General features: G+C 34.0%; 1 protein-coding gene across 1 annotated transcript; it reads left to right on the top strand.

Moving 5' to 3' along the window:
* Positions 1–3,113: 3,113 nt before the first annotated feature.
* Positions 3,114–10,206, top strand: RAD51AP2 (RAD51 associated protein 2). Its single transcript, XM_017524897.2, has 3 exons — positions 3,114–6,369; positions 7,154–7,234; positions 9,970–10,206. Exons 1-3 carry the CDS (start codon positions 3,132–3,134, stop codon positions 10,110–10,112), a joined length of 3,462 nt encoding a protein of 1,153 aa, XP_017380386.1. The 5' UTR covers positions 3,114–3,131; the 3' UTR covers positions 10,113–10,206.
* Positions 10,207–27,920: the final 17,714 nt, after the last annotated feature.

Here is a 27,920-nt window from a genome sequence, read left to right as displayed (position 1 = left end):
TAAGTGATAAAGTTTTCTTCTCTAACTGCTATATTTAATTTAAATATTTTTGTTAGTGATTCTTTTAACTATTTGAAATATATTTTATTATCTTTCAGTTTGAAGCAAACTTTTAGGTCTAGTATATTTATTCATCTCTTAGATAATTTATTAAAAGTAAAAGGGAAAAACTGCCGTGTCACATTTCTGGCCCTACCATGAAATGAAAAGGATGCTAAAACCACTAATATTTAAAGTCAATTTTGGACTCTTAAGGTTTTATAGCTCAGCATAGTTTTCATGTTAAATGTATTTCAATATGATTATAAAAGCAAGTCTCTTAATGTATAAAACCAAAGCAAAATAACACAAAAACAAGAAACTTAAGGCACTTTCAAGACACCATAAATCCATTTGGATTGGTAGATGAATGAACCGTGGAGTCATTTCATTTCTTCTAATTAACGGAGGTACTTAGAGGCACCAGGGATACAAAAATTAATAAATCCTTGTCCTGATTAATGGAGTCTAGTCGAGAGGACATATAAACCGCTCAGTACAATAAGACATTTTAAGTATTCTACAGTTAGAAATAAATTGCTATAGGAAGTAGATTCAAGTAATTCTGCCCAGCGATTGTCTAGAGCAGGGAGGAGGAAGAGAAGCTTTCACAGTAGAGGTAACTTTTGAGTAGGGCCTTTTAAGGCTTAATAAGAATTTGCCAGGGGGAGAAAGTAAAGGGGTTTGAGAGCACGCATAAAAGAGCAAGAAAATAAACATTCTGGTGTAGGCAGCATGGGGGCAATTTTTTTTAAAAGAAGCCGAAAGAGTTAAGTAGGACCTAGCAGTGAGGATGTGACATACCATGCTTAAGGACGTTAGACGTGATATCCCAAGATACTGAGTGAATTTCTGATTGAACTCTAATGGGAGATTGTGTCATATCTTCAGTTTGGGGTTTATCTCATGAACTCATTAATTCTTCTATTCATTCAGAGTTGAACTATAAGAAGACACCCTGCTAAAATAAATCAGATAGTTGCTGTCCTTAAAGCTCAGTTCACTCTTATTAAGGAAGGGTAAGAACTTTCAAAGGAAGTGTTGGATAAAGTGATACAGAAAAATGTGACATTTGAAATGGGCTTTGAGGCATGGGTAAGATTTTGACAAATCTCATTTATATTTTGATTATGATGAGTTGAAGACACAAGTTTTTTGCATTTCTCACTTATAACTGGTTTATTTTCTAGGTAGAATTTAAAAAAAAATAAAGGAAAACGCCACATAAATAGTGGTTTCAATAGGTATTGTTTGAAATGGCAGTGGCCATTGGTATGTTTAAATAAGTAAATGCAAGAAAAGACTCATTTTTTTGGCCTTCATTGCTGTACGTTTCTTCAGGGTAGAGAAAGTAACTGTACATTTCTGTATCTTGGAGTCAAATAATTGTTGAGTTAAATGTAATACTTCTGGGTTTTATTTGGATTTTAATTCTTAAACAATGTAGAGTTGTTAAATGATGATGTGATGGAGATATAAAAAATAATGTGCTCTTGGGCAAACTAGAAAGGTGAAGAAATAATCAAGCACCAAGTTACAGACCAATGTAGACTAGAAATCACAATCAATGGCATTTACTTTACAGATTAAAAAAAAACTTGCTCCCAATATCACACTAGTGCACCAGTTATATACACCTTAGCTATACAAGTCACCCCTTGTGGGCTCACCATAGGCATAGAACAGAATGGATTAGAAAGGAATGTAGATTTATGGAAAATTTGGGATTAAAAAAAGCAATAGAACATAAGATACACAGAAGAAGAACTTGGAGAATTCACTGATGTAGAATCTGAACCACTGCCACATTCTTATTTATAATGTTAATGAATGCTTATGCTGCAGGGCTTTTTACAAACTTAAGTAAACATTTCTCTAGAGGAATTTACACTGAAGTAATCACAATGTATCTAGGAGTATTTTAAAAGACAGGAAACTGGCGAGCATCATATTACCTAAAGTAGGCTAGTTATATATTTCCATCTATGCTCCCAGGGGTTCTGAAGTTAGGATTCCAGTTGCATGTTATTGTAGTTATTATAAATTTTATCATAAAACATACCAAGCTTGAAACAACCATCAAGGGGATTGAGGTGTTTATTACTGAGCAGTAATTACATGTTTTTAAATAAACATGTATATAATAATATTTTAAAAATAATTTTCTTTTTTATGATTACAGAATTCACAAAACCAAAAATTGACTGGAAATCATAAAGAAGTGATTCTCAAAAAAAAAAAAGAACCCAAGAAATAGCATCGAAAAATTTGTTAGTAGGTATGAGTCAGACTTGTATTATTATTATGTTTAAACTAAATGGAGTAGTTCAAACATGTAATTTTTATCTCTAAATAATTTTATCCACAATATTTGAGAAGAAATCACCACAGCACATCGTAAACTATTTTTTTTTACAGTCTTAAGTGAAGAATAATAATTATCTGGATAATAATTTCCCTCAGATTGTCAGACTATTAAGTACTGGTGCCTTCTTCCCCCAAAACACACTTTATTAGTGAAGTAGAAATATTAATATAATATTAAGTGTCACTTGAACGATTAAAATTTTTTTCCAGTCACAGAGAGATTTGGTCTGGTGTCGACGGAACTACAGGATTTTACTGGACGAGTCACTCGAGCATTGTAGAGATGCGGTTTCTGAGGTAAACAGAATTTCAAAATTTAGAAAATAAAGTTGTTACCATTCACAATTTTTTTTTTTAAGTACGAGATTCTAACTTTTCCCCTGCGTTCTACCAGACGGAAAAAAAGCATTTAGACCCGCTGCAGTCGTGGCATTAGAAAAAGGCGCTAAAAAGAGGCAATGTAACGGCCCAGGGTGCTCCGAGCTTCAGCGGAGAGACAGCCGGGGCGCATGGGTGGGGGCAGGGAGGGGCGGGGCTGAGAGAGGAGGGGCGTGGCTGAGGCCGGGGCTGTAGAGGGGCGGATTCGGGGCGGGGAAAGCCCTAAGATCAGGCTGAGGCTAGGCCATGAGGGGCGTGTCAGGGGCGTGACCAGGGCGGTGCTGGAACTTCCCGTTAAGAGGTTGGAGCCCAGCCGGGACTCGGACAGATCCTTTCCATTCGCTGTCATGTCGCTCCCTCAGCCCACGCCGCGGGTGGCGGAGCTCAGGGAACCTGCCTCCTCTTTAACGTCTCCTGGGGACCCGGATTCCCAGCCACCCGGTAGCAAGCGGCTCTGTCTTGAGGAGCCAGGCGGTGTCTCTAAAGCGGGTTGGCGACTGCCTCTGGTGCCTCGCTTGTCTGAGGCGGAAAAAGTCTGGGAGTTGCCGCCCAGACCCCTCAAGGGGCTCCTTGTTTCAACGAATGCTATTTTTGATAACTTCACAGACTCATGTGTGGAGAAATCAGTCAGTGGGAAGCAGATACGTAACCTGGGATGTCCAAATCACAAATTCCAAATGAATAGCTGTTTGCAGGCTTCCCTCTCACAAAGTTCTGGTTCTGATTTGAGGGCTTCAAGAACGTCTCAGCCAGGACTGCGTGACAGAGAGACTTTCAGTGTGCACTATACTGATAGCTCCAAAGCAGGGTTTAGCCACCTTCTGCCCAGCACCTCTATACACTATATACATGGAATTAGAAACGAGAATCGAAAACAGCAGTTAGTCCAAGGAAGAGACAATGTTCACAAAGAAAATGCATTTTTAGATGTTACCTTTTACAAGGAAACTAAATCACCATTTCATGAAATTAAGAACAGCTGTAAAGCTGACAGTGTTATGCCATCAAATAAAAAAGAAAATAACATTTCATCATCCGCACTAAAAATATCAAAATCTCAAAACCGGCCCAGCTTGGAAATTGCCAAACCTAGCTATTTTAGAGATAGCAGCACAATAAGTGTCCCTCAGTTTCCAACGGACTTAAATAGCAAAATGTCCTCTGTCTATTTAAAGGAAATAGCAAAGGAAAAGAATGACAAAAAAGAGACATATGTTAGGGATTTCGCAAACATTTACTGGTCCCAAAATAGACCTGATGTTAAGAAGAAAAAGTTACAGAATGATAAAAAAATTGTAGAAGCGGAAAATATATTTTTCGAATGTTGCGAAAATGACTATGCGTCACTCAGCAGCCAAAATACTTGTAAGAGAAAAGACTTGATCAATTCAAACTACTGTAACTACAGTAGCATCCACTGTGATGTAAGAGACACTGGAAAGAATTTTGCTATACTAGAAAATGCAAATTTGGAGGAAGCAGAATGTCTGGACATTTACATACCTACCAGATTGGAAAAATGTCAAAACTGGGACTGTAACATTAGTCATATTTTGAGAAGAAATAGAGGAAATTGTGGGATTATGAATAATTACAAGACTAACTATGAAAATATGAAAGAAACTGAAGAAAAATGGAATTGGCTATTATTAGAAATAGACCTTTTAAGCAAGGAAGATTACCACTGTACAAAAGTCATGAATGTGTGTGAAGAACAATCAAAACTTCTCATCAGAGAAATGTTAAGTAGTCAGAAAGCTTTAATAATGACTGTTTGGTTAAATGGTAAAGGAGAAAATGATAATATTCTACAGTTGAGATACAATGCTACACGGAAATTCTTTCATGTAAGCAATGCTTTTGAAAGTTTCATTATAGAAATTTTTTATTTCCATAAAAGTATTTCAGGAAATCAAAAAGATAATAGTGTTTTAAACTGCTATAACATTTTGAAGTATAAAAAGCAAATTGGTATTCAAAATGTAATAACCAGAAACATGAATACAAATATGAAGAATGGAATTATAAGCATATGTTTACAAGACAGTGTTATAGAACCTTTAGATATTATATTGAAAACTAACATAGCTTTTTGGCTCAATAACTTTGACTCTTTAACTATAATTAAAAATGATTTTGAATTAGAAGAGGAATGCATTTTCAAGTGGATGCTGTATTTGAATTATCCAAAAAATATTATAGTGGAAAATTACCCTGCATATGTAGTAAGGATTTTAACTTCTTCAAGACTATTAGAAGATCATATGAAACCTATGTTAAAGAAAAGGAAGCTATTTAGAACTGAACAAGCTTTTGAAGAGTCTAGGAAAAAACGTATTAATTCCTTCAGTATGACAACTCAAAATACAGGTTTTCCAATTTTTAAAACATATGAAAAAATTCCTCTTTTAATGGACTTCGATGACATGGAAAAAAATTATTTAATAAGAGAAATTACTTGTAAGAATATGAGTTGTCCTCAACAACTCATGAATGTGGAAAATTGGGCTCACTATAGTTCAAGTACTATTAAAACACATGTTAAGTCTTGTCCTCAATTTATACAGAACAACCATGGATATATGAATGAAAATTTTAATGAAGTAAATATGCAAAGCCAAGATTTAAATATGGAAAGAAAACAGGGACATAATAAAAGCAGTAGCTTTGATTGTAAGCACATATTTGAAGATTTCTGCAATGTTAGGCAACAGGCCATGCCAGTAAGCCACAACATAATTCGTGATGAACAGACCTGTACCATTTCTATAACTCAAGTGCTAAATTTTGGGAACTTGCTAAGTGAAATAGAAGAAAAACACCATGACTTAATTTTGAAAGAGGAAGTAAAAGTCACAGCTGAAAGTTTATCAAATAGTTTCCAAGTCCACAGAGATACTGAGATAGAAAAGGAAGAGAAAAATATTTTTCCAATGGATGACATGTTTTCTGTGCAGTCAGTTTCATTAATAAGTAAGGAAGTAAATGTGGAAGAAACTAAATATGTTAATAAGAATTATGTAACAGATAGAAATGAATACGAGAGTATTTTGCCAGAAAGGGAGATAGCTAATTCAAAGCATTTTCATCAAAAGAATGACTCTGCATTATATGTTAATCATCAATTTGAAACTGGTCTGAGTGAAGGGAATGATGAATGTTTTCAGGACTTAGCTGCTAAATGTTTATTAACAGAAGCTCTGACAATAGTAAAAGATTTTGAGATGAGAAGAAAATTTGATTTAGTACTTGAAGAACTTCGTATGTTTCATGAAATTAGTAAGGAAAATGAAATTCTAAGCACTGTGGAAACAAACAATGAGCAAGAAAATTACTTTAGAGAAAATAATGATGCTGAGGAGGTGAAAATGGAGATAGAAAAAGATTTGAAAATGGTTGTGGTCAACAAAATAAGTGCATCTTCCTCGCTCCATGACACTACAGCAGGTCCTAATATGCGTAAAAATCACCAAAGTTTATTTAAATGGAAAACTGTACCCAGTAATGGAGAACAGGAAGTTCATAATGAGAGTTGTTATCCAAGTACATCAGAGGAAGAATTACTTTATTCTACTTCTGAGAATGGTATGAAATTCATTTTAAAACATTCTTTCTCATTTTTTCCAAATAGGCCAAATATATAATTTTGACAAAAAAGAAGAAAGGTAAGGATAAAATGCAAGACAATGTTTATTGGTGCACACTATTTTCTTTCTTTTATTTTTCCAACAAGAAGCCATAGCTTTATTTATGATAGAAACAGTACAAATTTCAAACCAAGCTGCAGTTACTCCTTTGAAACACCAAAAAAAAAANAAAAAAAAAAAAAAAAAAAAAAAAAAAAAAAAAAAAAAAAAAAAAAAAGCTGTTTTCAGATGGATACATTGTCAATTCCGTAATAGCACTCAACCATATCATTACTTGTACTTCAGGGTTCAGACTGCCTTTGCTGTTGACACATTTCCTTGTGACATGACCAATTCTATGTCCTTAACTTCTACACCTGTTTCATCCACGTCTTCCTCTTCACTCTCCTCTTGTACAGTTGGAGTCTGTGTGTTTTCTTGAATGTTTGAGACAGCTTCACCTTGAACTTTGAGATAGCTTCACCTTGCACTTTAAATTTCTCAGCAGCTGCCAGCTGTGTGCACACTATTTTCTTATAAAGATGTATTCAAATGCTCGATCATATACTGAAATTGAAGAAAACAGGCTAATTTTAAAAAGGAGCTTTGTGGAGTCCTACTTCATTTCTCTAAATATTAGGAGCCAACTGAAGGAAATATTTCTGAAAAAATAATTTGTTTATACTGTTAATGCTTTATATAAAAGTTACTTTTTGCTGTAACATGTCACTCTTTATTTTCAGATTGTGAAAGACCTTTAACAAAAAGACCTGCTTTTCTCCATGAGGAATGTAAAGAAGAACTTAATTATTTATTGAGAGGAGGTAACATTTTAGTTACTTTTTAGAATACTTTCTAAGATGATTATTGCATTATGATATTTTTAGTATGAGGAAAGTGTAGATGTTCAAGTTGTTCAAAATAAATACAAAATTTTAGCAGTTTTTAAAAGCATTGATATACTGATAAATTCTAATAATTAAAAATTGGGTAACAGTTAAAACTGCATTCAGATATTTGCATTGATGTATTAAAGTGACTATACGTTAAGTGTTATATATGCCCAAGTTTATACATCTAATGTATGCAATATTAACAAAACCAAAAAAAGTATGTAGCTGTTGAGTTTCCATTGATGAGATGTTATTCCCAATTATTATGTCTATCTATCTAAATATATATAAAGAGAGAACATTGAGCATAGAGAACATGCTGTATGCTTTTTATTGTTATTCATTGTTATGAAGCTTTTTGTGTTGAGATTTTATTATGCAAATTAAAAAAGTATCATTTAGTCATGTTAACATGATTTTTGACTGATGTTTATAAAACTTTTGATTACATTAAAAATACAACTAAAGAAAAATTAAACACTACCTTTTCCCCAATAGTTCTATAATATCAGAATAAAACACAGTATGTATAACATTCATTCTACCTTGTGGTGCCAAGGGTATGGGTAGGTGTAGGATTGAAATTATGAAACTAGGTAAAGTTATAATCCGGTCAGAAATTTCTGGTATTACACAACAAGTTTAGATCTAAAAAGAGTAATATTGTAGGTGAAATATATTTACTAAAACATCTTAAGTCATGTATCATGTCTCAAAACATTTTTTCTGCATTCTCATAATCAGTAGACTGTTACTTCTGATACTTTTATTGTCACCTCAGAATTGTATCTTTTCCTCTTTTCTTAGCTTACAATGAAATAGTTTTAAAAATTAATCAAACCATTGGATGATCAAAAGCCCATAGGTAGTCTCTTCTCCCTGGATGAAGGAAATAACTGATGGAACAATATTCCATGAGTCAAAAAGTAGAATGGCAAGAATTATCCTGGAAAGGATAGAGTTTGCTTCTTCTAAGACAGAAAGAAAGGAAGAAATTAGCTTAAGAATATATTTTGATGTAGAATAAAGTAAGATTAGGAACATATACCCATGCTGTCATTGTGATTATAGGTGTGATAATAAAATGAATGTAGGAGGAAGATAAACTATTGTGTGCACATTGGAAAAGCACTCAATGTGATTCTGCCTTCACAAGTTAAAGTGATTTGTTGTGAAATGTGAAAAATAATGTATGAATTCAGCTAGAATTATTTAATACTGTGTTAGGATAGCAGTCTTGTATTCACTTTCAGAGGGCACAAATGTTGAATGATCTTCCTGAGGCTTGTTAAAATCTATAATGTAAGAGATGTTGAAATGTTGGAATGGGCTTAATAAGAATGAACTTTAATGATCTGCCTAGATAGAGTGGGTGCCTGCTTCCACACTGTGATTTTAAGGGCATCATAAAAATCCCAGTTATTCTGAAAAGTTTTGATACCCACCCACCTACCATCATGATGCCTCTTCTCTTAAACTTGCCATTGACTACTAAATATCTTCAATGGATCCCTTCTCTCTTTCCATCCCTCTCTTCTCTCTGTGGTGTGAAGGCAAGTACAGCATTGAAATTATTTTGAGCATGTGTTACATGCAAACCAGCCAGTTCACCAGTGCTTTATGTATCATTTAGACCAATGGAGGATCTAGTGATCCAACAATTTTGTCTTATTTGAACAATCCATTTGTGTTTCAAAGTTTTAAAAGGATCTAGCAACAATGTATTTTCCTTTACCTTTTATAATTAATTTTCTAATTTTAATATTGAATTGAGTATAATAAACTGATTTATATCTATTTTATATTGTTTTTCTCCCTATTATACATGTAGCTTAACTCTGTATTCTACTCATTAAGGTTTACATAGGTATACACACAGATTCTTTTTGGCTCAGCTTAGTAAAAATCATGCTGCTAACCTTTTGTCGCATTTAACATTTGATTATACTGTTTTTAGGATAACAGGCTATTATATCGAGGTCATACTGATTCACTAAAGTTTGATTTACATTTTTGGTTTTACATATGTGCTCCACAGTTTATTTTTGAAAACTTCTGAAAGTTACAGATACTGTATTTTATTATCAGAGGTAGTTGATTTTACATGACTGATTTAGTAACAGATATGTGTATCTCCATGAACTGTTTTGGACCTCTTCGAAAATGATATAGTGTGATGTTGAAGAAAAACTTCAAACTCAGATCCCTCTATTGATGCATAATAGATGGAGTACATTTGTGTTCTATTATTGACAATGCCCTCCATTAGAAACCAAATGTAACCATTAACAATACAGCACAGTTGTTTAGCTACCAACAGAACAATGAATCTGGTGTTTAAAGCCACAACATCAAGTCGACTTTAAAACCTATACAGTTTTGTTGTGATTGTTGTTAAGTCAGACTGCCTGATTGGAATGCTGAATTTATTTAGTTGCTATATTTTAAGGGGCAAATTACTTAACTTTTTGTGTTTATTTTTCATATTTTAAAACTGGAGCTAGAATTAAGTAAAATAATGCATTTAAAGTACAGTGCCTGGCATATAAGTAATAAGTGCCCAGTAAATATTTAGTAAATGTTGCTAATATCATGATTAGAAGTAAAGATATGTAGGCATAGGAACTACTGGTAATTTTTACTCTTTTATTGTCTTATATTTCTAGGTAGTTACTTTCCACATGGCATTTCAAGAATACGACCTCTTAAGACATGCAGTAGGCCAATCAGGATTGGTTTGTCAAGAAAAGCAAGGGTTAAACAACTTCATCCTTATCTGAAACAAATGTGTTATGAAAACTTAAAATAAGATTTTTGACTTTCATATTTCAAAACATTTTAAAACATCTAGAAATGTTTTGTTTTCTTTGGATAAATGTTCTTCCAGTTTGGGGGCTTGGGGCTTGCTTTATTATAAAGTGGAGAAGGTTTTTTTTCCCCCCCACGTATATATATATAAGTTTATTACCTTTAAAAGTATAAAATATTTTATTGATTTTCATGTCATATAAAAATGTACACATTAAAGCCATTTCATGATTGTATAAAACAAAAATTAGATCTAGATCATTTACTTATGTGTGCTTCTTTAGACATTTAGCTGCCTGACTTGTCAAAAATTAAAATTAGTCTTTTTTAATGAAGAAAAAAAAAGGCAAAACATAATAAAAGGTAGTATGTATTTAAAATTCAATGTCCTATCTCTTATGTCACTTAAAATCTTTGTAAACAACATCAGTATTAAAATTTTATAATGACCTTTTTCTTTTGTGTTAGTAAAAAAAATCTTAGAATTCTCAAAATTTTTATTTTTACCTTTTTGCTTTTATAATTTTCCTTTAAACAGTCTTTTAAACTATATTTACTGATTCATTTTTGAAACGTTAATACCTAGACATGTACAAAATACAAGGATAAAGAACAAGAAAAGAAGCAGTGAATATAAGTCATTTTCTCTTTTTCCACACTCAATTATTCAATTTCTGTTGATGAAGAAAACAATTGTCAACAGCTACTTGCTTCTATGAAAAAGTAATATTTTATTATTGATAAGTATGTAGGGTATTTTTAGTTATCCGTTTTATACCTATACTTTAAAATATGCATAATTGTCTTTGTATCTTTTTCCTTAAATATATATTTCTATAAATAAATTTGGTCATTTTGGTGTACTTAAAAATTTAATAATTTATGCATTTTAACATGTTAAAATTTTAAGTTTAAAAAACTTTTTCAATGTTAACAAACGGAAACTTGAAAAGTAAAATGGGTTTAGTGAATTTGACATTTCCATTAAAATTACATTAATTTCTGATGCAACTTTAGAAATTCTGATTTTTAGCTATTTCAAATATGTTTTTTTTAAACAAAAACCTTTGTAATTCATTTTGCTGCCTGGCTAATTACTATTGTAATTTCTCTCCTTTTTTTCACTGCTATACATCCACTAGCTCAAATTTCTATTTAATTCTTTGTTAAACTTTCATCTATATGTACACACATTCTTTTTCCTCTCTCCTCAGAGTTTTTATCTCTCTGTCTGTCCTGTCTCCTCTCATCAGAAAGAGCACTCAAAACTCAGAGGACTTTGGCCCTTTTTCAGTTTGCATTTTCTTTTATTTCTTTGCATTGTTAGCTGCTTTCTAGTCTTGAAACGTTCACTTTATGATAATACACTACCTTTTATTTTCTTGACCATTGTATCTTTTTTGCTTTCTAATTCTCAGATATAAGGAAACTCCAAAGTTTAGACCATGGACTTATGCTCTTTATTTCTCTATTTCCACTTATAAATCTCATTCATTTTTCTTGGGATTATTTACTGCCACTACATTTATCAACTCTACAGTTTTGGAAACAAATTATATCTATTATATCTCTCTATATATAAATTACAACTCTACATCAACAAACTCTACTGCTTTGGAAACAAATTATATCTTTCAAATTCTAATTTTGGCAGCATAACAATAATTTTAAAAACCTAATATTTATGAAATACATGCCATGGGTTAGGAGCAATTCTAAAACATATGTATATATTAGAGAATTTAATCTTTAAGTAACATCTCAGTCAGATACCATTATTATCTCCATCTTACATTGTGAGTTACATAACTTGTCCAAGGTCACAAAGTATTATGTTGCAGAATCAGAATTCAAACTCATGTAGTCTACCCTATGGCCAAAGCTCTTAACTGTTATATTATATTGTTCTGATTTCCACATTGCTATAGGTCAACAATTTCAAACTCAGTGTCTAAAATCTCATCAGTCATCATTCACTTTACCACTTGACATTTATTTTATATTGTCAAGCTCTGTTACTTCTACCTTCTAGGGAACCCTTAACCAATACATCCTTCTTCATTCTTTAGAGCCTCTATAAAATGTCCTTACCTAATATAACTTTCCAGACTGGCTGCCCCTCAACTTCCCTACAATTTGGCTAGTCTATTAATGCACCACTTTCCTCCAACTAATATCTTCCCATTTTGCTAATCTTTTCCTCTCCTGAGATGCACTTCTCTTTTCCCTGTTTAAATCATATCTGTCCTTAAATGGCCACCTTTATACTGCTTTTCCCAACTACTTGAACATTTTATGATTGCTAAATCCCCGTAATAACGATAGTGTTTCCTTTTAAAATGCATCATCAAGCATTCATTACATCTGCTTTGTGTTTTATCTTTGCCTATCTAAGCTTGTGTATAGAGATCATTTTAGAAACTCTGCAGTGTCTAAGAACTGTATCAGAGCTTTATGCTAAAAAATGTTAATTATATTTGAATATTTAATATAGCATTTATTTCATGGCATCTTATACTTGGTTTTATATTCTTATTGATAAATCTAGTAAGTTTATGGCTTTTTTTTGTTTGTTTGCAGAAGAAAATGTAGCTAAATACAAAGGGGATTTTTGGCACATTTTTGTCTTCAGCGTCCTCTTGCTGACCCTGTCTCCCTCTACTTTTTAGGGCAGCTTCAAAGTACAACCCTGCTTTTTTTCTCACATAGTTTGTATAAGTGCCTTTTAATATTGTAAAGTTTATTCTCTGTAGGTTTATTGCAGAGTTAAAAACGAGGAAACTGAGGCCAGCACAAGAAAATTAGATGCCAATTTATTCAGCTCCCGGGCGAGGTTCTGTGGTCCCGGGGAGAGGGGCCAGGGAAGTCGCGCCTGACTCCTTTCAGGAGTGGGGTTTTATAGGGAGTGAAGGCGGACGATTGAATTTGGAGAAACAGGATGTGGACGGGCTGAGCTGCTATTGGTAGGTAGGTGGGATTTCCAGTGAGCGGGCTAAGTGCTGAGTGCAGAGGGGGTTTCAAAGGGTGGGGTTAGGTGCCGAGTGCAGAGGGGATTTCCAAGGCGGGCTAGGTGCCGAGTGCAGAGGGGATGTCCAAGGCGGGCTAGGTGCCGAGTGCAGAGAGGATTTCCAAGGCAGGGCTAGATGAGGGGCATATTCTGATAATGTAATTTTCAAGTGGGGAGGGAGATGGGCATGTTCAAACTCCCTGAGAGGCAACCAGCCTTACAAATATGACTAATACCTACTCAAATTGAGTTGCACATATTTTTTATCTATCAATAGTATTGATTTTAGACAAAACATTATGAAAATATTTATGTGTTTTTATCAATAGGCAAAAATGAATGTTTCACAAAATAATTTTCCTATGTTTTAAATTTTGCTGTACAAAAATTATACCTTGCAATCTGCTACTCTGCTATCCTTCGAATACTTATCCTTATTATTACTATCATCATTATCAGTCATTAAGTACCTTCATGAAAAGGGGCAACTTGCTAGAAAATATATAGACATAGTATCAATAATCAACATTTGGTGACCACTTATTTGTAAGAACCAAGGGGTTCAGCTTGTTTGCAAGAATCAAAAACAGGACCAAGTGATACTTTTATAGCCTGCTGTAATCGCTGGATCAGTCTTCCAGCTGGTACTTCATTTTAAAATTACTTTATTTGCTTTAAAATTTTTTATTTACTCTTAATTTAGTGGCATGTAGCTCAAATATCTTAGTATACTTTCACAAAATTTCTCTACATATCTCAAATTCCTTCTTTTTTTTCCTTGCAAATGACAAACTACATGCTTATTGACAGACAAATTAATTTGTGGTGGCAGAGTAGTATAAAATTAGCTCAATGTATAATTTTGAGATATATACTGACTTCTCCAAAACTGATTTAATTTACATATAGTTTAAAAACTTGTATTTAACAATAAGCCTTTTTTAACAGGAAATAAGTTTATTGAGCTATAAGTATTTTGATCAGAATAGCAGAAAGTAAGTTGGATATAGGAATATTTTTGAGATATAACACTTTCATTTAGATTAAAACTCTTGTTAAAAAAAGGCAGAGGACAGTTTTTATAAACCATTAACATTTTTATAACACTGTCTTAAAAAAAGTATAGACTTTGTTTTTAGAGTACTTTTAAGTTTATAAAAATATTAAATAGAAAATATGGAGTTCCCATATACTCTCCCCAACCCTCTCTACCCTCTTAACATTTTGAATTGGTGTGGTACCTATGTTACCACTGATAAATCAATATCAATACATCATTATTAACTGACATTTATCATTTACAGTAAGAATTGCTCTTTGTGTTGTAAAGTTCTATGGATTTTGCCAAATGAATAATTTAATGCAACCATCATTGTAGCTCCACACCATATAGTTTCAGTGCTCTAAAAATTTCCTCTGCTCCACATTCCTCCCCATTCCTACCCCAAACCTCTGCAACCCCTGGAAACCCCTGATGTTTTTAATATCTCTATAGTTTTGTTTTTTCCAGAATGTCATATAGTTGGAAGAATACAGTATCTAGCCTTTTATACCACCTTCTTCCATTTAGCAATATACATTTAAAGCTTCTATAATACTAACTTTTCTAGTGGTAGATCTTTTCTTAGTAGAAGACTTATGTCTTAAATGCTGTAGGCCTTAGACTTTCATCATTACATTCTTTTTCAGGAATAAAACAGTTATAGGTCACTTCAAAGTGTGGCTATATCCATTCATAAACTTCTGAAAATATTTTTTCACAGATTTTCCTTATAGGGATTCTGAGCTTCAAGGAAACTATACTGTCAGCATTTACTAAAGCTTCCCAGTGAACACAGGTATTTCACAGCATTTTAAGCCTTGATAAAATGGCTCTAAAGGAGGGTTTATGTTCTATTTTGTTTGCAGAAACTGCACTTAAGAGCAAATGTACCATAGACTAAAATGGTCATTGGTAAGATGCTGCTGTAAAAGTCTATGCTAGGCTTGAAAAAGTCTAGTAAATAAAAATCCAATGTGCTAACTAATATAAGATGTTTTAATGTATTACTTTTGTGATGTCTTGCAAAATGAATGCTCTATGATATGCTACATGAGGATCAGAATATTATTAGTAATTTCAATTCTATGACTACAGGAATAATAATAACCATTAAGTATTTTTTTTAGACCCAATAACTATCTAGCAGTTGGCCCTGTATTTGACATACATGTGTATATCATGGCCCCTACTTTTAAATAGTATGGCATTTTAGTTGACAGAATCTAAGAGGCAACATACATGAAACAACTAGAAGAATTGTTAGGTGATTTGAGCCTTCAATCTGACTCTCTCTTCATGACCTTGAATATGTCATATAGCCTCATTTGGCTTTCAGAGGTTTCCTCACTTGGCATATTGTAATCACGGAATTAACTTCTGATATTCTGTTCTGCAAATGAAATACACTGTGGGTTACTAATTCTAAATGTAAAGAGAAATACCAAGATGGAAATATAGTAAATGTAAATAAAAAGGAATGTGTCATATTTTTAGGTATTTTAGCGACTTTTATTTTCTATTAAAGGAAGATAAAAAATAAAAATAAAAATTAAGGTAGTTATTATTTATCTTTCATTTATTTCAAATAGGAAGCATCTGATTTCTTTTCCAACTCGTTCATGTAGTCATTTAATATTTATGTCCTCAACAAACATTTATTGAGGACATATTAGGAGTCTGGAACTAAACAAATGACTTCATTTCTATACATTCTCTCATTTATGAAGTTCAGGTCACATTACTACTTATCATCCTTTATGTACAATAGTTTTTGATAGGAATCTATTCAAGGAATGAGTTAGGCCTAACTCATAAGGAACTTGTTTTTAAATCAATTCCTGTTCTACATAAATAATAGAAGATGAACCTCAATAATGATTGCTTGGATTTTCTGAAGGCTGTTGTGAAGACAGTCCTGCAGATGTAACCTATTTTCCCTATCTGGATAAAATGAAGTTTTAATTGCTTTAATATTTTTTGTTATGGAGATTAAGGGGTGGAGTAGGAATTACCTGACTGACTTCCATGGGACCAGCATTAGAGATAATACACATGAAATGTCTAGCATAGCTTCTGGCACATAGCAAGCATGTGGCTACTAGTAGCTAGATTATTAACATTTTAGAAAAGAATTTTCTCCTCCTTTGTAAGTTATAAATGACAAGATTACCAAAAGGTCTCTAGCCTTAATGGATTCCACATATAAAGCATGGATTGAGGAATACTTACCTTTATGTTAAGAAATGTTTATTATATATTTTGAATTTTTACTTTTCACAATACTTACTCAAGGCACAATTCAAACACTATACATGTTGGGCCAATTTATTTTAACAAGTGTAGTGTATTGTGCCAGGTTCAATGGAGAACCTTTTACTATAAATAACTATTAAGAAGAATACAATGTTTTTTTATCATAATAAAATATAAATATATAACATACAATTTATTATTTTAATGATTTTTAGGTGTGGTATATAGTTGAGTGACAATTTTGAACTTTGCCTTATATAAAAATATATTTTGTTCAGTTTTCCTATTTTTACCCTAAGAATGACATCATAATTTTATAACAACAGAGAGGGAAAACTCATTTTTCCAATTCTTTCTAGTTTTTGACTCAAACTAATTTTGTGGTAGAATTCTTGGCTGTGGCTAACATATTCCTATGTGTTTTTGAAAACTGCTTGGGAATTTGTTAGAACTTGGATGTAAAGTTCCTTTGCTTAATGGCTTTTCTTGTAAAGACATTACACCAAGGAGAAAAGTTTTAAAATGGGGTCAAATTATGAAAGACTATACTTGAAATGCAATTAAATAGACAAAATAATATTTACACATGAAAAATACTGCATATTAGTAAATTTGAAAGAAAGCATGAAATATTGTTAGATTAAGATAGATGAAACACATTATTATTCAGTTGAATAAACATCTTTGAGGATTTGTTATATACAAGGCATTTTGCTAAGTACTGTGGGAGTTGCAAGGATAGACAAGATCCAGAGTTTTAATCTTATTGGAGAGAAAAACACATTCACGGATAATACAGAAGAGTGAACCAACAGAGTGCTATGGAGGTGCAGAAATTCTAGGGAGTGATTCTGATTGGAAAGGGGGATTTATATCAAATCTGGTATTTAAACTAAATCTTAAAAGATTTTTAAAAACTATAGATTAGGTAGCGTAAGACAATATTCTATTCAGAACAGCGTGAAGGTAAGCAATTTAGCTAGAGATTTATAAATGTTAGTGGTGTTTTTAAATTTTTATTACTCTTTACACAAAATAATGAGAGATTATAGATTAAAATAAAGTATGTTGAAGGACTTAATTCTCTTTTTAAGGTGAAAAATTAGTTTTCCTTATTTTATATTTTGAGATCTTTAATTTTGAGAATTTGATTTGTGTTCAATAAATCAGATTAAAAGAGGCTTTCTAGGATAGGAAGCAGTAGACTGAAATCCTAGAATTTAGAACAAATTAATTTTTAGTACTTCACACATTACAGTCTCAATAAAAAGTAGTGAATGGCTCATTTTCTAGTGATTCATATGCCTTTGGAGAAATTATTTCTCTAAAGCCTATTGCACTGAAATATAATTCAAAAGCAAGGCATGTACCTGAGTTTTCTTACTTCCTCTCTCTCTCTCCTTTTCTCTTTCTTTTCTTTCTTTCCTTTCTTTCTTTCTTTCTTTCTTTCTTTCTCTTTCTTTCTTTCTTTCTTTCTTTTTCTTTCTTTTTCTTTTTTTCTTTTCTTTCTTTCTTTCTTTTTTCTTTCTTTGCCTTTCCTTTTCTCTTTCCTCTTTTTCTCTTTCTCTTTCTCTCTCTCTCCCCTCTCTTCCTCCCTCCCTCCCTCCTTCCTTCCTTTCTTCCTTTTGTATCTCTTCCCTTCTTTCCATCCTTATGGTGTTTTTTTCAAAGGTTTTCTCTGTTTTTCTGTTATATTCTCCCTTTCCCACATAATATTCCTTTATAAAATACTCATATAGCTACTGTTTATTTTCTTTTCTACTATTTATAATGCTCCTGATAGAAATTGTTTATTTATGGAATTATAAACTTTTAGAGCTGAAAGAGATTTCATGATTAATATACCTCCATAGTAGCATAAAATTTATTACTTGCAGCCTCAACCCTCCAGGCTCAAGCAATCCTCCCACCTCTACCTCCCTAGTAGCTGGGACTACAGGTGTGTGCCACCATGCCTGGATAATTTTTGTATTTTTTATAGAGATGGGGTTTTGCCATGTTGCCCAGGCTGGTCTCGAAGTCCTGGGCTTAAGCAATCCTCCTGCCTAAGCCTCCCGAAGTGTTGGAATTACATGCATGAGCCACAGTGCTTGGCCTTTCTTCTATTTTTTGTTGTTTAAAATATGTGTTTGAAATACCAGAAGCAACCCATGAAAAAAAATAAGATGAAAAGTGGTGGAGTTTTAAAAGAAATAATGTAGTATAACTTGGTTGCTACAAGGTTAACACTATCTTCTATGGGAAAATCATGGCAAAGAAGTATTTACTCTTGAATATGAAATTACTTCTTCACAGAGAAAATGACCATAAATTAATTTATTGAGTCAGTGATAGACTATGTTTGCTCTTCAACATTTTAAATTTATCTAAGAACTATATGCAACCCTTTTAGAAAAAGTTTTATATGTGAATGTGAGAGCTAGTTGATTCTCTGATTCTATGGTATAAAAAAAGAACTTCATTTAGAAAGCAATAATAAATGAGCTACTTTGCCTTGATAACAAAGTCTTGGTCTCTTTTAATCTAAGATAGTATATTTCTCTTTTGCTTAATCATTTTTTAATGTCACTTTCCATGAGAAATTGAGATTAATAGGGACTAAGAGTAGACTGGTACAGTGTAGTGATTGAAAGCACAGTCTCTGGAGCTAAGTGACCTGGGTTTGAATCCTGGCTCCACTGCTATTTATGTGATCTTATTCATATTACTGGAACTTTCTTTAGCTTGGTTTCTCCATCTGTAAAATATAAATAATGAGATAATTTTCTGTAGAGGAGGGAAGTCCAATCTTTTGGCTTCCCTGAGCCACACTGGAAGAATTGTCCTGGGCCACACACAAAATACACTAACACTGACAGTAGCTGATGAGCTAGCAAAAAAAGAATCTCATAATGTTTTAAGAAAGTTTATGAATTTGTGTTGAGCTGCATTCAAAACTGTCCTGGGCCACATGAGGCCTGTGGGCCAAGGGTTGGGCAAGCTTGTTGTAGGGATTAAAGTGATTGTGCTTACAAAGTTCCTGGCATATTGTAAGAGTGTTTTTAATAAATAGTCAATATGCATAGAGGTTAAAGATTATCACCCTGGTGGAAACTGGAAGACTCTTGCTATGCTCACTTTTTTCTCTACCTTAGATACCAGTGAGTTTCATTAATAGTACTGAGAGGACAAAGATGTGTATCAGTGAACAGTATGGTGGAAGTGGATTTTAGAGATGAAACGCAAAGCTCAAATAAAAACTATGTTTAGCCCTAAATATCTATGCAGAATTCCATCATGGCTACAGTTCTGCTATGTGAGATATATATGGGAGTAATGCAATCCTAGGAATTGAAGGTTCTTACTTTTAAAAAAGTAAAATTTATTTTAGGCTTGCATTTAGATTTGCCAGATATTTCTCAAAAATGTTCCTAAAATGATATTAGAGATACTAGATCAGCTGACCCTTTCAGGCCCTGGATATCTAGTGATACCAAAATATGGCATATTAGGGAGTTACTCATGCAAATTAATGATTTTGGAGAGCTTAAAATATATTATGACATATAATAGCATCTTTTATCCTAATCTGATACTAATTTAGGTGACTAACGACATGGGTTTAATTTCCCCGAATGGCCACTATTTAGGAGGAAGACGTTCACTCAGGCCTCCATTTGCCCCTTGACAGTGGGAAATACAAAATTATGGAACAGTGACTCTGTAGGAATTGTCTAATTTAGTACTATGTAGGCCACCGAGTTCTGATATTGCTCCTCCCCTAGTCTAATAGCAAAACGTTAATGGATTCTGGTTTCTTCTCTGGTCCATCAAATTTTAAACTTTATGTGGTTACATCAACCACCAAACTCTGGACTGCTAAAAGCTAGGGAAGCACAAGGGATCTATGTCTACTTACATGTATACTTACTTTTTGACTTTTGCCTACTTGTTTGCTGGTTTGGCAATTAGCCAAAGTAAAATCAACCTTAAACAGTTTCTGAGTTAACATTCTCTTCATTACTTGAATCAGATCAGCCCTTTGTGGTTTGACCCAGCTCAGCTTTATAATGGAAGTGTAGAGAGTTAGGAACTCTTGAGTAACATAGGCTAAATAAATCAGCACTGCATATCAAAAAATCAATTCAAACTTATAAAACTAGCCCAAAGAAGCAAAACTTAAAAAGAAATTAATTTTGAGCCAGGAAGGAATGCACTCTGTTCTGGCCATGACACTTTAACAAGGCTGGCAAATTGATACTTCTGTGATCTCCACACATAAAAGTAAGCCCTGAAAACAGGAAGCAGAATCTGCCTAACAAGTTTTCCTTATCTCTACTTCGCACTTTCAGCTACTCAGGCCAAAGTTCTTGTAATCATTTTTGCCTCCCTCTTTGCTCTTTGTTATCCCCTCCAAATCCTTTGGCAAATTGTATTGACTGTACCTTCAAAATCAACCCTCCAGGCCTTGTCACCTCCATTGCCACCATTACCTCCTTATTGACCTCTCTTTTTAACTCCTTGTTACTCCTCCTACCTATTATCAACAGAGCAGCAATAATGACCCTGGTAGGACACATGAGACTATGCCACTCATTTGCTCAAACTCTTTAAATGACTCTATTCTGCTTTACTGACTATCATGATCCTATATTATCTGGCTCCTGGAAGACTTTTTGACCTCACCTGTTAGTACTGTTCCCCTTTGCTCAATCTGGTCCAGCCACACTAGCCTCCTTGCTAGTCCTTAAACAATCAAGCATATTCCCATCATAGGCATTTCTTCTATTGGTCCTGCTGGATGGAAGAATTTTCCCAGATAGCCTCATGGCTTGGCCCCTCCCTTCCTATAGGCCTCTGCTCAATTATCACCCTCTTATTGACATCTGCTCTCTTCACCCCATTTAGAACTGACATTATGCCCCAATTGCTTTATCTTCTTTCTAGTTTTATTCTTTTTCAAGGACTTAATGCTGTCTAAAATATTTCATTTACTTATTTATTATGTGTGATGTCTGACTTTCCTCACTAGAATATGAGTTCTGTGAAGCCAAGGTTTCGTGCGTATTTTATTAACTGCTATAGTCTCAGCATCTAAAATAATACCTGATACATACTGCTCAAGAAATATTTGTTGAGTGAAGGCAACAGAAATGTATTTCAGATTCTAGTTCTGTGTCATGGATTGGTATACATAAATATGTCCACCTTAGCTGGAAAATATTACATGCAATTCTTATTCATTTATGTAAATGTATTCTGAATTCTGTTTGTGTTTTTATAAAGATCTAGGTTTAAAAAGGTCCCATAAATTGTTATATAGAATTTTTCATTAAATAATAAAGATTTTAATGCCTAGACAGGGCAAATAAAATTACAACTTACAGATTTTTGCTTTAACAAGATATATATTCCTGGTTATTCATGAGATAGGTTCACTTTTTTTTGCAAACTAAGGTGACTTAAAATAAGTATTTTCTAAGCCTATACTCAGGTTTTAGCTCTGAATTTTTAAAAATAAATTTGTTACATATTTCTTTGAATTTTAGAACTACAGAATTGGATCCAATATTTGTGTATCTGGTACTGAATATATTGGGGAGATTATTTTATAATTTTAAGCCTGGTAACTTAAAGCAGTTGTGCTTGCTTTAAAAAACAACTGATATTTTGTTGATTCTTATTTATCTTTTATCTTTCGTGATTTATCGATCATAACCTATTATTCTTAATCAGAGCCTGTCTGTTTTTATTGTGTGTTAGCCTACAACAAAAAGTGACACTTGATGTTTTTTGCTCCTCTAGTATTAGCTGAGAACTTAGAAGCCTGAAAAGTTGTAAATCATTGATATAGAAGGTTTTAATCTACCTCCTAACATACTTTGGTGAAAATTTAAGTAAAGGAAGTACGATGAGTTCTTTTTTTGTTTTTGCTTAGGGAATACTAAAGCAACAAGGAAAAATGGTATTTTAAGTGAAACTAAATATCATTCCATTGAGCTCTTGGTAGCTAATAATTGTATTCATTTGTAAAATATTGCTGATCCTAAGTAATTTATGCTATGGGAGAAGTTATTCCATTAAGCTTTGGGCTTTGGGAAGACTACAGTGAAGAAAGGGACCAGGAAATTTGGACCTTAGTTGCCTCTTACTAATCACTGAGAAAAAGAACATCTTTGAATAGGGTGAGTGGGTCAGTGTTCCTTGAATAGTTACTATTCATAGGCATGAGCTTTCTTTAGTGCCAAGTATGTTGGTAATCATATCCCAGAGCAGTGATTTTCAAATTTGGGTGCATGTAAGAATGATGTGAACTTGTTGAAAATGCGTAATCCTGAGTGTAGCTTCAGAGGTTCTATACTCATTAGGTTTGGGAAGAACACCAGGAATTTGTGCATATGTGTACGTGTGTGTGTATGTTTGAGAGACATCTGAGTTAATTCTGACACTTGCTCTAGAAAGACCCGTTTGAAACATAAATTAGGTTAGCACCATGTGGATTCACAAACCTGTCTGCTTGTAATAATAAGCTTCAAACACTAGCTGGTATTCAAGGCAATTCTGACTGTCAGCTTCCATCCTTTGACGTTGGCACACTAACCTTAATTCTTATCGCTGACACCTGGTGTCCATAGGAGCTTTTTTTTTTTTGAGACCAAGTTTCGCTCTGTTGCCAGGGCTGAAATGCAGTGGCATGATCTCGGCTCACTGCAACCTCCTCTGCCCAGCTTCAAGAAATTCTACTGCCTCAGCCTCCTGAGTAGCTGGGATTACAGGTGCATGCTAGCACGCCCGGCTAATTTTTGTATTTTCAGTAGAGACAGGATTTCACCATGTTGGTCAGGCTGGTCTCAAACTCCTGACCTTGTGATCCGCCTGCCTCAGCCTCCCTAAATGCTGGGATTACAGGCGTGAGCCACCACACCCGGCCATAGGAGCTCTTTATTATTATTTTTTTTTTTGGATATTATTCCTATGAGCCTTTGGTGTTCATGTGAGCTTTTTCCAGGAGTTAGATTTTTGCCTCTTCTCTATTGACTATACTTGACTTAACCAGTAATCTTAATCATGGTCATCTATTACCCCATGTAGATATTTTGTACTTCACAAGAGCAAATAGCTGGGCTGTTTCCCTTACAGAGTGGTAAGTCAGATAGCAATAATGTCTTTATAAAGTCTAGTGAGATTATGCAAGACTATTATTATTATTTATGTACCTTTTACACTGGTAGTTTCCAAATGAACATATTAGTTTTATGGGAATTCTAAAAACCAAACAACAACAACAACAAAAAAAATCATATATTCACATCCTAGGATATCACAAGATCTTTTGAGAAGATCTTTAACATTCCTGGTATAATTGGCTAGGCCATTTTTCTCATGTGGCTTCTCTATTTTGAGTATATCCTGTCCTTCAGTGCCACACAAAATTTCTAAGGGTACATAATGAACTCATAATACTTACTGTCCTTTGCTCAACTTCTTTTGACTCTGAAAATGAACCTTCTTCCCACTTACTGGCTCTTCTCTTGAACTCTAAGACAACACCATTGACCTTTATATCTTATGCTACAGTTTCTGAGGTGTCAATTTGGTCATGTCACTTCCCCCCTCCATTTCTCCTCTCAGCTTCAGATTAAGCCACCAGTGACCTTTCCTTTTTCTTAAAGACTGAAGTCTTAACGTGGGGTTAAACATGTGTATTCTCATTCTTATTTATTTCTCTAGTCTTTATTTTGCACTGCCACAATTTTCTTCTTTTTCAACAGAAATTACACATGTTCTTCCTTTTGCTTGGAAATCTTCCCCTCTCCCCTTCTTTTCTTATTTAATTTCTACTCATCTTTTCAGTTCTCATCACTTATTGGGGCAAATGTTCCTTGAACAAGTAAATCCTTCCTATTTTAATTGTCATATTACCCCGTGTCTTTATGATGCTGTAACTTTATATTTGTGGGATTTTTTTATGGGTGTCCATCAGTCCATCTGTCAGTCTAATATTCATGAGGACACTGATCATGTCTGTTTATGCTCAAGAATGAATCTTAGCTTCTAGACCATGCTTGGCACACAGAAGGTTTTCTTTTGTGTTTGTTGAATGAATGATTACATCTTTTGAATTAAACAATTAAATTAGAGTAAATTGAAAAAAGTACAATCATTTTCTATATTGTCAGAAGTGTGCTGGAATCCTTTAGGACTGATTCTTATTACCAACTCTCTGTCTCTACCTTTGCATTTATTTAAACGTAATCTTTTAAGAATTGATTTTTTAAAAACCATTTGGTTGTTATAGATTTTTTATTCTCTTAAAACAGATGGTGGATTAATTTGAGGCAATAAGAAGGATTCTTATTCTGTGCTTCAAATGAATTTTAGAGTCAATCATTTCTGGTTTCAAATTGCACTTATGCCATTTATTACAATTGTGACTTTAGGCCAGGAATTCTTAATCAGGAGTGATTTTGTGTGCTAGGAGACATTTGGCAGATATCTTTCATCCTCATGACTGGAGGAGCACTACTGGCATCTTGTGGGTGGAGGACAAGGATGCTGCTAAACATCCCATAATACACAGAACAGTCCCCCTCATTCCCAACAAATAATTCTCTGACGCAAATATTAAATGCGTGAAGGCTGAGAAACCCCACCTTAGGTAAATTACTTAACCTTTCCAGATTTAGTTTCCTAATTACAAAATGTATATAAGAATATATACTCAAAGGACTGTTATACAATATAAATTAGATAACATGTAAATGCCTAACAATATAAACAGAACAATCCATTTAATAGAAACTAGATGGTATAAGTAGTATAAAATATTACTCAAGCTAGAAGGGTTTTCTTTGACTCTAAACATTTTTCTGTCTTTTCTTTTCTCTTTCTTCCTTTTTCTTTCTTTCTTTGTCCCTTTTTCCCTTTCTCCCTTTCTTTCTTTTCCTCTTTCCCTTCCTTGCCTTCTGCCCCTTTCCTTCCCTTCCCTTCCTTCTATCCTTTCCCTTCCTTCTCTTCCTTCCCTTTTTTCCCTTTCTTCCTTCCTTCTTTCTTTTTCATTTCAATAGCTTTAGGGGCACAGTGGTTTCTAGATACATGGATGAAATGTATAGTGGTAAAGTCTGGGCTTTTAGTGTACCTGTCACCCAAATAGTGTACATTGTAGCAAATTGATAATTTTCAGTCCTTATCCCCCTTCCATCCTCCACACTTCTGAGTTTCCAATGTCCATTATGCCACTCTGTATGTCATTAGAGCTAAAGGTTTTGAGAGCATGTTGTCCTGAAACATGCAACTGCTTTGCTCCATTTCACATCTACTGGGCTTTCCTTTCACTGTAGTCACTGCCAAGTAGATCACTTCTGTGCAAGCTTTTCACTGCTTCCCTGCAGGGCAACCTGAGAGCACTTTTGTTTTAGGCTTCTTTCCATACCTCTCACTTCCTGATCCAGGGCTTCTCTGACATTTCTGAGTGGACACCTGTGAGATCCTGCACCACACTCATGCAAGTGAAAACTGTTAATAGTAGGGGTTTCAGCACCCTTAGGGCCATCATTGACTGATGAAGTACTGGTAAATCGATGCTTGCCCCTTTCTTCTCTTAGATAGGCTGCTCTGAGACACACTTCATGGGACTCCCCAAAGACTCTGAGTAACAGGAGCCCAGATGTGTGGCCAACTCAATGCCATACATAGCCTTCTATTGGCTTCTCCTCTTTCCTTGTTTCATTTCTCTTGTTCTTCACTTCTGCTCACTGGGATCATTTCTGAAATAAACTGCATGCATGTAGGCCTTTTTCCTAGGTTCTACTTTCAGGAAACCTTAGTACTGATACTTCTCATCTGAGAAATAGAGAATAGAGGCTCAGAAAGATGAGGAAATTTGTCAAAGGTTATGCAGTCAGTGTGGATGCCAAGACTAGAAACAACACATCCTGACACATTTTCAGTGCTCTTGCCACTGCACCACAGTTTTTCTCCGCATTATTGTTTGGCTCAGCTTATCAATGCTATTTATGTGCTAAGTGTTTTGGTTATTATTAGGGACTGTTAAAATATGACAAGGAGGCATATGCTAATAAAATGCGTGGGGTTTTGGAATGCCAGCAAAAACTGTTTATGCCATGGCTTAAAAAATTATCTAAAGAATTTTAGGTGTTTCACCATCTGGGATGTCTACAAAAATATAAAGCTATATCCCAAGTTTATATGATACTTAAATATGCTTATACATATTATTGCATTTCTTTAAGGTTTGTATAACAAGAAATATTGTTAAAAATTCACCAAATTTCTGTGTTATTTGATATTTCACAAACTCAGTATGTCATCTTGACATGAAAAAGCCACTGACTCTAGTGTAGATAAAATTACACAGAATAGTGCTCAAAATTGTTGAACAAATGTGTTGAAAAAAGGCTTTAAAGGTCATTTTAAAGCATCTGTAATAAATCTGATTAAATAAGAGTAGGCAGAAAGATATTGCTACATTATGTGCTATTTACATTAGTGTGTCTCTAGCATTGCATTTCCCAGAAGTTGGAGAGAGCATGGTGTTCTTCACACAGACAGATCTTCTGTCACAATCAAATTCGCAATTGCTCTTAACGAATTGTAAACTCATGCCAAGAGGAAGGTGATGCATTAATCTATGTTAATATTTGTGAAAATGCATGTGAACATAGTCGTTGAGTCATCCTAAAGTCTGGATTACCTTGCTCAAGAATAAAAGTATCAGCAGGATTTCTGCATTTGTGAGCTCAGAAAAGCATTAAGCCTCAGTTTACCTAACTCAGAATGTGCTGAATTTAAACCAGTACTGCTGGATCAGGGTTTATTTTGCAACAAAGTGACGGTTCTGTTATAAAGGTAGAAGAGAACCAGGAGTTGTTCTGGAGACAGGTAATAGGATAATCAGTTCTAGGGAATGGGAGCTGGACTGTGGAATGTTAGAAAGTATTAACGTTTCCCACTCAAACTGCTGAAAGGAAGAGCAATTAATGGTATGTTTTTTCCCCTCCCTCCACTTCCCACCCCAGCCTCCAGAAAAGGCCTTGCAAGACCAGGATTGTATCAGTGGAAAGTTAAAGTGATGTTATTGGCTAGGTTGAAAACTTGCCTCACAGTGGAGATTTTCTTGGTGTTGCTGGACCACCCAATTTCTCCGCTTATTTACCTTGTCCTTAGGCCCCATTTAATATGTGACAGACTCTTGTGTATCATGCTAAATAACTTGGGCTTTATCTTAAGAATACTGGCTAGACAGAGGCAGTTTTAAAGCAAAGGAATGACTTCAGGTATTTATTTTATTAATAAGCATAAGTTGGAAAAAAAGGATGACAGAAAAGTCAGTTTAGATGCTATTGATATAATACAATTAAAGATTACAGGCAATTTCCTAAGAAAGTGTAAGTGGGAGTGGTGAGCACACAGTTAATGTAGGAGTAAGAGGAAGTGACTTACTTCACCTGTTTATCAAAGAGATGTTGAATAATTTCACATACGTATTTTATGTAAGATCTTTCCCA

The sequence above is a fragment of the Cebus imitator genome, unplaced genomic scaffold, assembly GCF_001604975.1.
Source record: "Cebus imitator isolate Cc_AM_T3 unplaced genomic scaffold, Cebus_imitator-1.0 Scaffold1, whole genome shotgun sequence".
Lineage (NCBI taxonomy): Eukaryota > Metazoa > Chordata > Mammalia > Primates > Cebidae > Cebus > Cebus imitator.
Note: the sequence above shows the minus strand (reverse complement) of the source record. Positions and strands in the feature narration are given on the sequence as shown.